Source organism: Cotesia typhae, unplaced genomic scaffold, assembly GCF_013202065.1.
Source record: "Cotesia typhae breed Kobodo isofemale line unplaced genomic scaffold, CoteBio_Ctyphae scaffold_91, whole genome shotgun sequence".
Classification (NCBI taxonomy): Eukaryota; Metazoa; Arthropoda; class Insecta; order Hymenoptera; family Braconidae; genus Cotesia; species Cotesia typhae.
In genome coordinates, this window is record NW_027423781.1 from 3,360,265 (window position 1) to 3,376,511 (window position 16,247).

The window sequence follows — 16,247 nt, forward strand, 5'->3', positions numbered from 1 at the left end:
CATATGCAGGAATATGCTCAGGATGCTTTGACGTATGTTCGAAAATATGGACGTCCAGATCTTTTCATTACCTTCACATGTAATCCAGCTTGGGAAGAAATTAAAGATTTACTTCTGCCTGGGCAGCAATCATCGGATCGACATGACCTTATAGCAAGAGTTTTTAAACAAAAATTGATAAGTTTAATAAGCCTCATCACCAAGAAGCATATATACGGAGAAACTCGGTTGGATGTATTCCATTGAATGGCAAAAGAGAGGTTTACCGCATGCTCATTAGGGTGGGTCAAAAAAATCGAATAATTTATTTTTGACTTTATACTCTGAAAAATAGGTTCGTAGACACCTAAAAAGAATTCTCTCCAAGTATAAGCTCTTAATTATAACGGGAAGGTCCTCCGCTTTGCGGGTTTCTATTTTTTTCGAATAATCAGATAAAAAAATTTATATCTCGCTTCCAACTGCTTGGAAAAATATTCCGTGGCATAGATTTTGTGAGAAATTGAATGCTTTACAAAAAGGTCTCTTATGACTTTTTCAAAAACTCAACCGATTAAAAGATATTCATAGTTGAAGTTTGGCTATTTTAAGGAAAATATTCGTTTTTATTATGAATTTTATAAGTCGATGAAAAAAATTATTTCGGATTGCGGAACTCATGATTTTGTAGGAAATTTACTGCTCTACAAAAATGGTCTCTTATGATTTTTTGATTAAGTGAAGCCGTTACGAGATATTCATCGTCAAACATTAACGAATATCAATATTTCCAGTTTTTGATCAATAATTCGATAAATTTTAATTTAAACTATGAGTTTCAGGAAAATTTACATAAATTTGAGTTTCGATCGATAAAGAAATGTTATAAACAATTTTTTAATATTGTTTTCAGTCTTGAGCTTGTTTGATTGCATTAAAACAAGAAATTAGAGCATTTTTTTCGACATATAGCCAATGATTAGTTTAATTTGAAGTGAATGACATATTTCTTTGTCAAATTTAATATGAAAAGTATTGAATCAAGTGAGAAACAACCAGTATTTAACTTTTTTATAGATAAATTTTTTATTGAATTATCAATTGCAATATAATTGTCTATATTTTTAACATAACAGTACGCTATTACTATAAATAATTTCTTTTATTACAATTTGGGAATGTTTTTTGATGTTCTTTGACAACTTGTAATAAGTACTGGAATTGTTCTTCATTTTTGTCAAGCATTGATTATATTCACTGACTAATGCAACAGCTCGCTCTGCTGAATCATTGACAACTTTTAGTTGTTGAAAGTATTCTTTATTTTCGAGATAACTCTCATTAGTAGGCCATAATTCAACATCGACATCAAGAAAGTCATACGGTAGATCGAAGATTTTGAAAAGATTTAATGACTTTTTAGACACAAAGTCACTCAGAGTTCTCTGCGCCAATGAATTCAAATCTTTTTAGCAATTACAAATCTTTTAGCTTTAGAATCTGTACCTTCACGAGTATTAACAGCTTCAACAATACGTTTTTTTACTTCTAATGGAACGCCATCGTCAAACAGTGATAAAATGGCAAGTTCATCGCTCAAATACCATAAGTGCGAAATCATTTTTTCACACGTAGCTGAAGAAATCAAAGGATTGATATGTTTGTACTCCAATAAATTTTTCATAAACTGCAAGTCATGATAAGCAGCAGTTGTTGCAGAAGTTGATGAAAACCAAGCTTTTAAATACAATGTGACTATAAAAATACAGAAATGACGAAGACCATGCAATTCTTTCTGAGAGAGTTTGAATTCATCTCTGAATAGATACATTTTCAAACTATAAATGGCCTTAGCCATCCATCTAGCATGATGAACAGCACCAGGACGTTTGAAAGAAATCTTTTCTTGAGGCATTTCTCCAAGGAAAATCAATGATAATTCCAATAATTCTTTATCTAACTTATTATAACATTTCTTTATCGATCGAAACTCAAATTTATGTAAATTTTCCTGAAACTCATAGTTTAAATTAAAATTTATCGAATTATTGATCAAAAACTGGAAATATTGATATTCGTTAATGTTTGACGATGAATATCTCGTAACGGCTTCACTTAATCAAAAATCATAAGAGACCATTTTTGTAGAGCAGTAAATTTCCTACAAAATCATGAGTTCCGCAATCCGAAATAATTTTTTTCATCGACTTATAAAATTCATAATAAAAACGAATATTTTCCTTAAAATAGCCAAACTTCAACTATGAATATCTTTTAATCGGTTGAGTTTTTGAAAAAGTCATAAGAGACCTTTTTTGTAAAGCATTCAATTTCTCACAAAATCTATGCCACGGAATATTTTTCCAAGCAGTTGGAAGCGAGATATAAATTTTTTTATCTGATTATTCGAAAAAAATAGAAACCCGCAAAGCGGAGGACCTTCCCGTTATAATTAAGAGCTTATACTTGGAGAGAATTCTTTTTAGGTGTCTACGAACCTATTTTTCAGAGTATAAAATCAAAAATAAATTATTCGATTTTTTTGACCCACCCTAATGCTCATATCTTAATTTGGTTGGTTGAAAAAATTGTTCCTTCTCAAATTGACAATATTATTAGTGCTGAGCTACCCGACCAAAAAGAAGATCCAGAATTGTTTGAAATTATAAAAAAAAATATGATTCATGGACCATGTGGATCATATAATCCAGACTCACCCTGTATGAAAGATGGAAAATGCACCAAAGGTTACCCCGTCAGTTCTTGAAAGAAACACAAACTGGAGGTGATGGTTATCCGCTGTATAGACGACGAATGCCAGTTGATGGAGGACACACAACAACTATCAATGTTAAAAATGTACCTGTCAAAATTGATAACAAATGGATTGTGCCTTATACTCCAATATTTTCGAAATCATTCAATGCGCATATCAATGTAGAGGTCTGTAATTCCGTAAAATCTATCAAATATATATGTAAATATGTAAATAAAAGCAGCGATATGGCAGTTTTCGGACTCGAGAATTCAAGCGTGCCTATTAATGAAGTCGATCAGTTTCAAATGGGACGTTATATAAGCAGTAACGAAGCTGTATGGCGAATTTTAGGTTTTGATATTCATGAAAGATTTCCTACTGTTACTCATCTTAGTGTCCATTTAGAGAACGGTCAACGAATTTATTTCACGGAAGAAAATGCTTTTCAGAAAGCTATGGATCCACCAAATACAACATTAACAGCTTTTTTCCAGTTATGTACAACAGATGAGTTCGCAAAAACATTATTATATAATGAAGTTCCACAATATTATACTTGGAATCAATCTAAAAACAATTTTGCAGAAGAAAACGAGGTACAAAACATCCTTCGGTAGCTGGCATATTTTCTACTGGTGCTCTGGGAAGAGTATACACTGTGCATCCTAATAATAGTGAATGCTATTATTTACGAATGCTGCTTCACGTGATTAAAGGTCCAACATCATTTAAAGCAATCAAAACCATCGATGGCCAAGAGTGTCAAACTTATAGAGAAGCGTGCTTTAAACTTGGTATGCTCGAGCATGATGAACATTGGAACAACACATTGACCGAAGCATCTGAAACACGTCATCCTCACCAAATCAGAGCTCTATTTGCTATAATTTTAACAACCTGTGTACCTTCTGATCCAAAATATTTATGGGAAAAACATAAAGAGAGTATGAGCGAAGACATATTGCTGCGAGAACGTCAAGACAATCCTAACCTGGATGTACAGTACTCAGAAAACATTTTTAATAAATCATTAATATTGCTTGAAGATATATGTATATTAATTAATAATAAAAATCTTAATCAACTGGGCCTATTCTCACCGGAACGTAATAGAACTGATGTTGTTGATAGAGATGTATTAAGAGAAAAGCAATATGACCTCGAAGTTTTGCAAAACTATGTTGAAACTCACAAAAACTCTTAACAAATGATCAAAGACTAGCGTTTAACTTGGTTATGGAGTATATACAGAAAGGAAATGGTGGACTTCTTTTTCTTGATGCACCAGGAGGTACCGGAAAAACATTTCTGCTTAATTTGATACTAGCAGAAGTTCGAAGAAAACATGAAATTGCTGTGGGTGTAGCATCATCGGGGATCGCAGCTACATTACTCGATGGAGGACGCACAGCACATTCAGCTTTTAAGTTACCACTAAATTTAAATGTAGCTGAAAGCCCTGTTTGTAACATTGGAAAATCATCTGGAATGGCAACTGTATTAAAGAAATGTCAACTCATTATTTGGGATGAATGCACTATGTCTCATAAAAAAGGGCTCGAAGCACTTGATCGGACTCTATGAGATTTCCGAAACGATCAACGAATAATGGGTGGAGCTGTGATACTACTTGCTGGTGATTTCCGTCAAACTTTACCGGTGATTCAGCGATCAACACCAGCAGATGAGCTGAATGCATGCCTTAAGTATTCGTATCTTTGGAAATACGTCAAAAAAATTACACTATCGACTAATATGCGTGTGCATTTACTTAAAGATGATTCTGCAAAAACATTTGCTCAGCAACTTTTAGATATGGGCGATGGTAAAATTCCAGTTGATCCTTCAACACAGGAAATATCATTCCCACAGAATTTCTGTCAACTTCAGTCATCAATAGAAGATCTTGACAATAAAGTTCTTCCTAACATCGCCAGCAACTTTAAGAATCATGATTGGCTTTGTGAGCGTGCTATCCTAGCTCCTAAGAATGATGATGTAAATAAAATAAATGATAGGATACAATTAAAGATTCCTGGAACTTTTACGGAATATAAATCTATTGACACAGTTACAGAAGAAAATGATGCTATAAACTATCCAGTCGAATTTCTTAACTCTTTAGAGCCACCTGGAATGCCTTCACACAAGTTGACGTTGAAAATTGGATCTCCAATACTACTTCTTAGAAATTTAAATACGCCAAAATTATGTAACGGAACTAGACTTTCCATTAAAAAACTTATGCCTAATGTGATTGAAGCTACAATAATAGTCGGAAAATATAAAGGAGAAGATGTTCTGATTCCACGTATTCCTATTATTCCTAGCGATTTACCATTCACATTTAAACGATTACAGTTTCCGATTCGCCTTGCTTTTGCGATGACGATTAACAAAGCTCAAGGTCAGTCGCTACAAGTTACGGGATTAAATTTATCAAGTGCATGTTTTTCACATGGCCAGCTTTATGTTGCTTGCTCAAGATTAGGAAATCCAAAATTTTTGTACATTTATACGCCAAATAAGAAAACAAAAAATATTGTCTATCCGCTGGCCTTGAGATGAATTGTTAATTATGAATAATAAATAAATAATCTATATATATATATATACACATTTAAATAATTAATTGAATAAAATTTAATTAATAGTTATTCGTAAGTAATAATTTCGATAAACAATACAAATTTACGTAAGATTACTTATAAGTTACAGTGCAAATAGTTTTATAAAGTAATAATGACATAATAGGTTTTGAGTAAACAACTTCACACTTCTATTAAATATAGAGTATGAGACTGAAATAGATTTTTTTTTATCAATATAACCTGTTTTTGTCTTTATTATTTATAAATAAACATAACATAAATTAAGCTGTCATTTCAAGCTAAGAAATTATTTTAATCGATTTTTAATTAAATATAGCTACAATTTTAATCTACATTTAATCATTTATTATTCACATTTCTTATTTACAATTATCGTTTTATTTTAATTCATTTTTTTTTAAATATAAATTTAATTTTATCTTATATTTTTAGAAAGAAGTTTATTTTATGAAAAATCCCTAATTTTTTTTTTTTTTAATTAAATTTTATCTTTTAAAACATTAATTACATCTAAACGCGAGTGATAATATCATTAATAATTACCATGTCCAAGCTATTAAATCTGGAAAATTTGTGCAGTTATGCTGACAATGCGTTTGGTGAAAATAATTGGTCATATACAATTACCAATCAAGTAATCGGTGAGTACTAAAGCAAAAATGATAACTTTTAGTTTTTTAATCAATGAAGTGCGTTTGAAATAAAAAAAATTATTTTCTAAGATTACGTTGACGAAACAGAGACTACTATTGCAATATCCTGTACAACCAGTACAAAATTTTATGTTACCAATAACTTATGTCGAGAGTCAATCGGAACGTCGACTATAGTTTCAGATGACAAATTAAATACATTTCGACAAGTGAGGCAGGTAAAAAATTTCCAATTTATTAATTCTAGAAAATTTATAAGTTTTCTGTTTATAAAACTTTGTTCATTTTTCTAGACATCATTTCGTGAATCGCTTCAAAATACATTGATGTTTTTTAAAAAAATTAGATCTGAAATAGAAAAAAGAGAGCAGAGATTACAAAAGCAAAAAGAGATGCAGGAACTTTGGAGAGCGAAAAGTATATTTTTTTAAAATTAATATACCGTCATAAATATGGAATTAATTAACATCGATTTGATATTGATTATTAAAAAATAATTAATAGTTAATCTGTTATTTTTTAATTTTAACAAATAATTCAATAATAAAAATAGTTGAAATGATTGAAATAAACTCCATATTTATAACTATATATATATATATATATATATATATATATATATATATATATATATATATATATATATATATATATATATATATATATATATGTTAAATTACAATGCAATAATTACTTAGCTTAACATCTAATATTTATTAATGATGTATTTTTTTTTATATTAGACTTGGAGATAAGCCGAAAAGATCTGAAGGACATGGAATCCGATATTATTTAATTTTAAATTAATTGTGTTAAGTTATCAACTTAAAACAATTACCTTAGTTACTATACTTCGTAATAAATAATTACCTTAATACTTTAGTTTAGTAACCACAATAACAATAAATTAATAAATAGAAAAACATCAGAATTTTAAAATATAAATAATCAAATAATCGTATTGATAAATTCGGAAATCATTAATATTTTTTGTTAATAATAAAGAAAATATTAAAAAGAATTATTGATTTGTGATTATTAATCATAAAATATATTTTTATAATTAAGATTAATTAGTTAATTGTAGAATTATTTATAATTAAAAAGAAATGGCGTCAGCAGGACCAATATATCAAATCAGCTAGAGAGAAAACTTGAAGAAAATGAACTCGAAAATGAATGATGGTTGACATATTGCGATAAATAGAATTAATCAATTACAATGTATTGAAATATGTACTTTATTTAATAAACTAAGATTTAGCCCGGCGAAGCGGGCCGGGTTTGCTAGTATATAATATATATAAGTATATAAAATATATGAAAAATTGATGTGGGTACTCAAATGAAAGGTCTCGATGAGTGTAACATTAGGATGAGCTTATATCTTAAAAAAAGTCAATATTTCACAAGATACAAGGTCATTTATCAATTATGAATTTTATTGAGTATCGGAAGAGTTGAAAATAAAAAAAAAAATTCTGAAATCATTTTAACATTTGACACTTTTTAAATAAAAAAGGATATTAAACTTCTAGAAGAGTCATTTTGAGACATTATTACTTAATACAAGTCACTTGAGGATGCAGAGGAAAATCAGAAAAAACCCAAAATAAAAGACAAAGGTACGGCTTAGATTAAAGGAATTCCCAGCTCCGAATGTCCGGCTCGATCAAGAAACTGGAAAAGACGAGACGTTTCCTACATTTCCCAAGGGTGAAGGATTTCAATCTTCATCTCGTTTTTTTTTCTCTAATATACTTTTTTGCTTTTGTCTGTGATGTCTCTTAAGCCGAGTGTCCTTTTGCGATGACATGACACACAAGATGTGGAAATCAATCTCAGTACCTCGAGTGGTCGTCTTAGAGCCACCTGAAACTTGCAAATTAAAAACGAACCTTACACCCTACCTTCTATTTTTTTTACGCACATACAAATGTGTACGGAGCGGAAGGAAAATTCAATTTTTTAAATTCAATCTATAAGTCACTGATTTTTTACGACTCGTTTTTTTCATAAAAGCAACATCTGAGGTTTTTCGGGTAATAACATCGAGGAAAAATATTTTATTACATTTTATCCGAGTGCGCTACGCTATTTTATTTCAAATAAAAATATTTTTAGACGAATGTCTTATTCCATAACTTTGTTATAATTTTTCAAAAATATTAAAAAAAAAAGTTTGGAAAATCCAAATGAGCATGCCTTAAGCGCTCATGTCATACACAAATTATTTAGATTGAATGTTTACATTACGATTTATTAAACTTTTCATAAAGACTTCGTTTTTTTTTTGTTTGAATTTTCGCGCGAGTGGTGGTACTCCTCTGTAGGTCGAGTTAAAAAAAAATTTCGACAGATGATAAAACAGTTAGTAATTATATCATCATGTATGGATACTTTCTGCTTGTTTACAGTTATTGCACGCCTCATTAGCGGAGCGGAGGCAGTGCTCTACTCTCGACATGTCAAAAAACCCAGTCTTTCGAAACATGAATGACTTTTTTCTCACTAATATAACACTTACAGGATAATATGAGTGCACTAAAATCGAATTAAATAATCTATCAAGCACAAATGGTATTTTTTATGAACAATTATTTTGTTTAACATGGTAAATAATAACATTAAAATCAATCATTCTTGGACGTCCGTCAGTCTGTGTTTATGGATCCATATATGTGGCAGAGAAATTGGTCGAAAAATTTATCGTACCAGAATATTTTTTTTCTTATTATATAAAGTTATACCTTGGGCTGATTCCTAGTTAATATTAGCGTTCTAAGTACTGTCGTTTAATTATAATTTCTAAAAAACTAAAATACGACTGTGTATTTGTATATCTATATATACATTTATTTTTTAGTATATTTTTTCCTCACCTTAGAGTGATGGCGCCATTATATATTTTTTTTATTGTAGTATTTTTTTTCTTACTTTGGAATTATGGCGCCGCTAAATCATACCTAGCAGAGTTTTCTGTTTCTTATTATTTTGCTTTTTATATTTTATTTTAATCAATTTTATTGTGAAAAATGAGATTATGAGGCGTGCACTATTGGATTTTCCAAACTTTTTTCAATCCTATTTTATGAAAAATAATACATATGGCTGCCGAAATCGCCGAAAAATTCACCGAACTGACAGTCGAAAAAAATTAACTGTATTGAAACAGAATTATTTTGACACGCAATTTTCACAAGGGTTTTGGCAAGTTTTCTAAGGAGTAAAACAAAAAAAAAAAATTGAATCGTGAAAATGAATTTTGACAAAGTTGTGGTGTTGTCAAGCCCAGCGCTCTTGTGAATACCACGTTCTTATTCATTTAATTCGTCAGAAAAACGAGTTTTTCCTGAGAAATCTTGTTTAATCGATAAAAACATTTTTATAACGTGTTCTATAGTTATTGTTATTTTTTTCAATATTCTTTTCATACATAATTTTTTATGTTCAAATTATGAAAATTACGTTTTAATCGAAATCATGATTTTCAGGCGAGAGTAGAGCATACCTGTGCGCCTCGCGCTTAAGGCATGCAATAAGATTTCTTTTACACAGTAAAATAGTATATTGTGCAACTAGTGCGAAAAGTTGTCAATTGCCCACGAGAGCGAAGTTGAACGCACGAGCGAAGCGAGTGCGCTCATTCGCTCGAGTGGGCAATTGACAGCTTCGCACGAGTTGCACATACTATTTTTTTTTACGAATGCGGGGATATGGAGTCCTGGGGCGAAGCTCCGGAGGGGTCCGGGGCAGAACCCCGGCTGGGGGTTGGGGGGGCGGAGCCCCCCCACCCTCAAGAAAAACTGAAAAATTTGAAAAATTTATTTTTATCATTAAAAAAAAACACATTAACACAAATTGAAAACGATCAAGTACGAAGTTAACTAAATTATTTAAGTAGTTTTACTACCATTTAAATAAATTGTTAAGTTTGAACAATTTGAGAACGTAATATTTAAATTCTTCGAGTTTGTTGATGAGGCCGTATTTAAAATGTCGAAATTTAAATCCTTGTTGTTTTTTACTCCAACATCAATCGATACTTCTCTTGCTGACTCATTAATAAAACCAATTTCTGGCTCTGGATCTTTTGAAGTAGACGGTCTAGAAGTGATAGTACTGGCGATTCGTTGACCAATTCTTTTTTTGTTGCCCACAGAATTCTCAATGTAGCCTTCCGCAACGGCACTCGATTTCCACCCTCCGTGTCTTTTGATAGTCAAAAGATCGGCACCAGAATCAGCTAACAACGTAGTCGAAGTTCTTCGAAAGGAATGTCCGGTATATGTTTCTGGATTTGCTAACTTCAAGAACTTATCTACTTTTTGTGGCATGCTACCAAAGGTATTGATGCCGATGTTTTGTGTCGTACATTGACCATTCCGATAACCAATGAAAAATCTTTTCGTTGCTAATTTCGTAGGCCGTAATTTGGCATATTTCTTGTAAATGGTGTAAAGTTCGTTCGTTACTACAAATGATCGAGGTCTGCCAGTTTTAGTATCCGGTATCTGTACCCAGAGTATGTCGCCTTTATCTTCTATATGATCCACCAGTACGTCACATAATTCTTTCCGCCTACATGCACCTTGCACTCCAAAAATTAGAGCAACCTGTTAATAAAAAAAAGAGTGTGTGTCTTCATGTACAGGCGTTAGAAGTTATACTTCTTTGGCGTATAGAAAAAAAATAACTAAAATTCAGTGGTGATTAACGATAAATATTATACTAAAATTAATTAAAAAGATTACATTTAAATGAAAAACGTTTTATTTACGTGAAAATATGACTACATAGTAAAAATATACAATCATTATGACTATGAATTAAATATATTTATAAACATTTTAAATAAACTATTTTATACTTGTAGATTCTTCTCGTAGTGACTGAATAGGGACGTGAGTAACAAGAGGTTTGTGGTAGCTAAAATATGTTATAAATAGTCTTGTTGGAACTGTAGATAAGTACCTTGTAAATACACCATCAATAGTGGTGCCATGCCGTGTTGTTGAAACTGAAGTGTCATTATTAATTGATAGATTTAAATCGTCATTAAAAAATTTTATCAGTGGCTCAGAAGTCTTTGAATTAAAGTTTATATTAAAGTCTCCACTCAAAATCATAGGTAACTTATCCTCATTTTTACCCATATAAGATGCTCCAATTGTTGTGAATGGAAATAATGTTCTTTTCAAAAAATAAATAATGTCTTCAATTTTTTGATTTGGAGAAATATAAATTGCAACTAAAATAATTTTATGACCATCTTCCATTACACACTCCGCTACACAAAATTCACCTACGGTCGACTTTGATGAACTTACAAATTCGGACTGTCTGACTGTCATATCAATGCAAGGAGTAATAATATTTGTTTGCATTGTGATAAATAGCAACTCCTCCAGCTCGATGATTTGATCGTTTATATTGAACGATGCAATTAAAATGTGGTATGCTAACTGATTCAGTGTCATCCAGCCAAGTTTCATTTAACATCAAAATCTGTGATTTTTGTATAACTGAATCATTTAAGTCAATGGAGTGAGCGCGTAAACTTTGACAGTTGAAAGTATACACTGTCAATCCTTTTCTTTGGCTAATGAAATTTAAGATATCGTCCTTGATAGTAATCAAACGATTATTCGAGAGTATTTGAAAGAAAGTATTTTTTAAGTAATTTAAAAACTTGATTCTAAAATTGAGATAAAATTTTTTTTAAATATTATAACAAATTAATTGTAGCAGTTAAAATGAGAAAAAATCCCACTTATAGAAATTATTCAAATTAACAAGTGTAATTTTTTAACTCATTTACTATATAAATAAAATACAAATATGGTGAAATATCTAATAAATTCTGTGTCATTGAAAATTTTTATAATCGTATTAGAAAAAAAAATTTATCGATAGTCCTTTTCAAGAAGATGAAAACGCAATTGAGTTTTGAACCGAGAAAAAAAAATCTGCACCAGTTTTATCATCGATAGCCTTAGAACACCTCACGATTCCTGCAACTTCTGTCCCGTGTGAAAGACTTTTTTCTATTGCTAGTCATATTGGAAATACTATCAGAAATCGATTAAGTGCTGACCATTTACAGCAAATATTGTTCCTTAAATCCCTACCAACAGCGGAATGGTATTTCTAATAAGAAAAACTTAATTTTACTTTTTTTTAATAATTTTATTATTCTTTTTGAAACTAGAAAAAAATATTTATTTTTTTATTAAAATATACATTTAACTAATAATACTTTTTATTTGATTAATATTTAATAGCAGTATTAATATTTAATTAAATCAATTTAATTATTAATTAATTAACTCATTTAAATATTAGAAAGCATTTAGTAAAAAAATTATAATTCACTGTTATTAAGTGCAATAAAATATTATTTTCAATCTAGAAGAAATGTCTATTTTAATAATTGAAAATGCATTAGTATATGCCATATTAATTTTTAAATTAGTTCATTATAATGATATGGAATTCTTTAAACTTGAAAATTACGCCTTCATTCAAACGATCGATTATCAGTGGATCGATTCTTTCACACTCGATTTTATCAAGGATCAATTCTTTCGATAAAATTTATCGCGATTCTCGAGATCGATTTTTCTTTTGGAATCGTGCATCCCTATTCTAACTTAGAACTTCTAAGTACAAAAATACTAGAATATACAACTTGAATATAGCTATCGACTTTCATGCCACCTAGAACTAATTTCATACAGTTAAATTTGGGAGTCAGTGTGCGCGCGCATCGTAAAAATTCACCCTCATCAATTTTCTCCAACGCGCCAAAAGAAGTATAACTTCAAAAATTCCAATTAAAATTAATACATAGATTATAATTAAAATATTTAATTGATAATTTAATAACCTTTGTAGCCAAGAATTCGTTATCTGGAGCTTCACGTAGGAATTGGTTTACTTGTTCAGCACTTAATGTTTGGGCTTTCTTACTCTTAAAACCTTTACCATTCTGCTTTAAAAAAGCGATTAGTCTTGAGTAATCATGAATATTGAAGTTATGCTTGATGTCAACCATGCTTCGCAACATTGAATATTTCGCCCATAAAGTTGACGGCATAAGAGTCTCGGAAAGCTCACTAAAATAAGTCAAAAACACCTCTTCAGAGAAGCTTGTAATCCGTTGTGCTGCTCGCCACTGCATAAATTGTTTGTATGCCGATTCATACTTGAGCCGTGATGTTGCAGGAGTAAGATTGTTAATCACCTCATTTGCTCTTTTAAGAATTTCAGGAGGTAGCAATTCATTATTTGCTGTTGTTGTTGGTGTTGTTGTTTTAAAAATATCAGGCGATATAGATTCATCTTTATACTCATTATCACTTTCATCAGTTTCCGGAATCCAGTCGGGATTATTACTCTTTCTTTATTTTACTTTTTTATTTAAATTTAATAAAACGCAAGTATAAATTATTTGTATGTAAATGCCAACCTCACTTTGATATTGACACTTCAACTGTCTTTTTTTTTGTTATTTATTTTAATTTTTAAGTTTTTCGTCAATTTGCGTGCGCCAATGGAAATTTGAGTGCGAGAAGTTTACTTGTCGCACTCAAACTGACATTAAATCTACTCAAAATTCGTGTGGTAATTGTGAGTGGGCAATTAGCATCTTTTCGAATCTAAAAGCAAGCGCGAAGATGGCACTTTCCCCGCATGAGTAATAAAAAATTTATAATACTTAAGTCAGCAGTCAGCTGTTAATTTAAAAAATTTTTTTAATAAATCAATTATAATAAAAAAATACTTCTAAAAATTTTCACTTATAATTTTTATTAATTTTTACATGTGAAACTTTTTAATTAAATTTTTTTATAATAATGTAATTGCTATAAATATCTAAAAAAAATTTTATATCTGTCAACTTCAGTGTCATAAAAATTTTGTGTTCGCTTCGCTTATGAGGCGTGCAATTTCTAAATTTGTAGAAGTGACTAATGGCGAAAATAAAAAAAAACAATGATTAATTCATTCCACTTGATCTGGTTTATACTTAATACATTATTCATTATCGAATTCTCTTACAAGTTGTCGTAGAAGAGTTTAAATACTTGGAAACTTGAAACTTTTCAACTTTAGTACAGAGAGCAATTAACAGTTTCATTATAAATTTATTGAGGAAGTTAAGATTGGATTAAAATATATCCGATTTCATCGCAAAAAAATCAGCACAAATATTTGCGAAAAATTAAGATTTAGTCAATTTTATTCTTAATTTAAGAGATTGTGATTTTTTATAAATAATAGATACATGAATAAAAATTGGAAAATTGCTCATAAGGGTGATTTTTGCGAAAATTAAAAATAAAAAAAAGTTGCAGCGCTTTAAATTTTTCAGGGATTTACACTGATGAAAAAAATTAGTTGATTCATGAAAAACTTTTTCTTCAAAATGTCATTCTCGTTTTGAGTAATTCAATTCTCTTAACTTAAGAATTTCTCTAAAAAAAATTGATTCTCGAATCAAGAAACTTGGTTGTTTTAAAATAAGATATATACAACCTCGCCCAAAATTTCTTTCTCTTGGATTAAGATAGACGGTAACATTGGTTCAAGATATTACCGACTTGTTCCAAGTATGGCGCGACTTTTTAAGTAAGATATTATTTTACTTGTTTTAACCATATAAATTTTCGTATTTTCGCTATTTTCACTTGTATTTTTGCTAATATAATTAGCCATAGCATCTTTACTAATTATCTACATAAAAAACAAAATTTGAATCAAGAGAAAAATTCTTAAATCAAGAAAATAATTTTGAACAGTTTCGTCGTCTTGAATCAAGACGAAAAATTCTTAAATTAAGTAAAATATATTTAAACCAATAAAAATTTCTAAGTTTAAGAATTTTTCTACTTAAATTAAGAAGATAAAATTCTTCAAAATTAGTTACTTGATTCAAGTAAATTTTTTTTTTCTGTGTACTGGTACCAACAACAATAATTAAAAAAATCACATGTGAACAAACTATATCAGAAACGATGTATCTTAACATTGCTCTCACTAATATCCATATTTGAAAACTAGACATTTGAGGCTACAATTTTTTTTTGCCGTACGATCATTTTCCTCGGAATTACAGCTTGTTGAAAATCACCCAAAAGTTAAGAATTTTTTTTTTCTTATATCCTTCAATTGTTGTGACTAGTGTATTTATTTCATCAATAACTGCACGCCTCATTAGCGGAGCGGAGACAGTGCTCTACTCTCGACATGTCAAAAAACCCAGTCTTTCGAAACATGAATGACTTTTTTCTCACTAATATAACACTTACAGGATAATATGAGTGCACTAAAATCGAGTTAAATAATCTATCAAGCACAAATGGTATTTTTTATGAACAATTATTTTGTTTAACATGGTAAATAATAACATTAAAATCAATCATTCTTGGACGTCCGTCAGTCTGTGTTTATGGATCCATATATGTGGCAGAGAAATTGGTCGAAAAATTTATCGTACCAGAATACTTTTTTTTCTTATTATATAAAGTTATACCTTGGGCTGATTCCTAGTTAATATTAGCGTTCTAAGTACTGTCGTTTAATTATAATTTCTAAAAAACTAAAATACGACTGTGTATTTGTATATCTATATATACATTTATTTTTTAGTATATTTTTTCCTCACCTTAGAGTGATGGCGCCATTATATATTTTTTTTATTGTAGTATTTTTTTTCTTACTTTGGAATTATGGCGCCGCTAAATCATACCTAGCAGAGTTTTCTGTTTCTTATTATTTTGCTTTTTATATTTTATTTTAATCAATTTTATTGTGAAAAATGAGATTATGAGGCGTGCACTATTGGATTTTCCAAACTTTTTAAAATTATTGAATTTTAATAAATTATTTTATTTCATTCGATAATTTTTTGGTGTTTCTTGGTAAGATTAAACAAATTTATTGGATGAAGAATTTTGAATTTTTTTTCGAGATTTTTTTTTTTTTTTTTTTTTTTTTTCAATTATTTTTAGAGTGGTATTCAAATTGATCAACTTAATTAACCCAAATTAAATTCAAATAGTACATAATACGGTGATATCTCTACTAATACGCTCGGAAATTATCGACAGATATTTCACCGCGATTAAAGATCATGTTACACTAACTTTAATTACAATTCAATAAACTAAATTAAACATACACTCAATGTATATTTATTTTTGCAGAAAAAAAAATAATAAAATTTAAATGGATGTTTGA

At 29.7% G+C, this 16,247-nt stretch overlaps 2 protein-coding genes across 6 annotated transcripts in view; both read left to right on the forward strand.

The window, feature by feature from the left end:
• The window catches only part of Fas1 (fasciclin 1 Fas1 domain-containing), a 264,552-nt gene that overhangs the window by 178,003 nt on the left and 70,302 nt on the right, over window positions 1-16,247 (forward strand). The gene's annotated exons all lie outside the window — the stretch shown is intronic.
• Window positions 5,828-6,963, forward strand: LOC141537754 (uncharacterized). Its single transcript, XM_074258918.1, has 4 exons — window positions 5,828-5,990; window positions 6,072-6,220; window positions 6,296-6,419; window positions 6,746-6,963. The coding sequence occupies exons 1-4, from the start codon at window positions 5,894-5,896 to the stop codon at window positions 6,796-6,798; spliced, it is 423 nt and encodes a 140-aa protein (XP_074115019.1). The 5' UTR covers window positions 5,828-5,893; the 3' UTR covers window positions 6,799-6,963.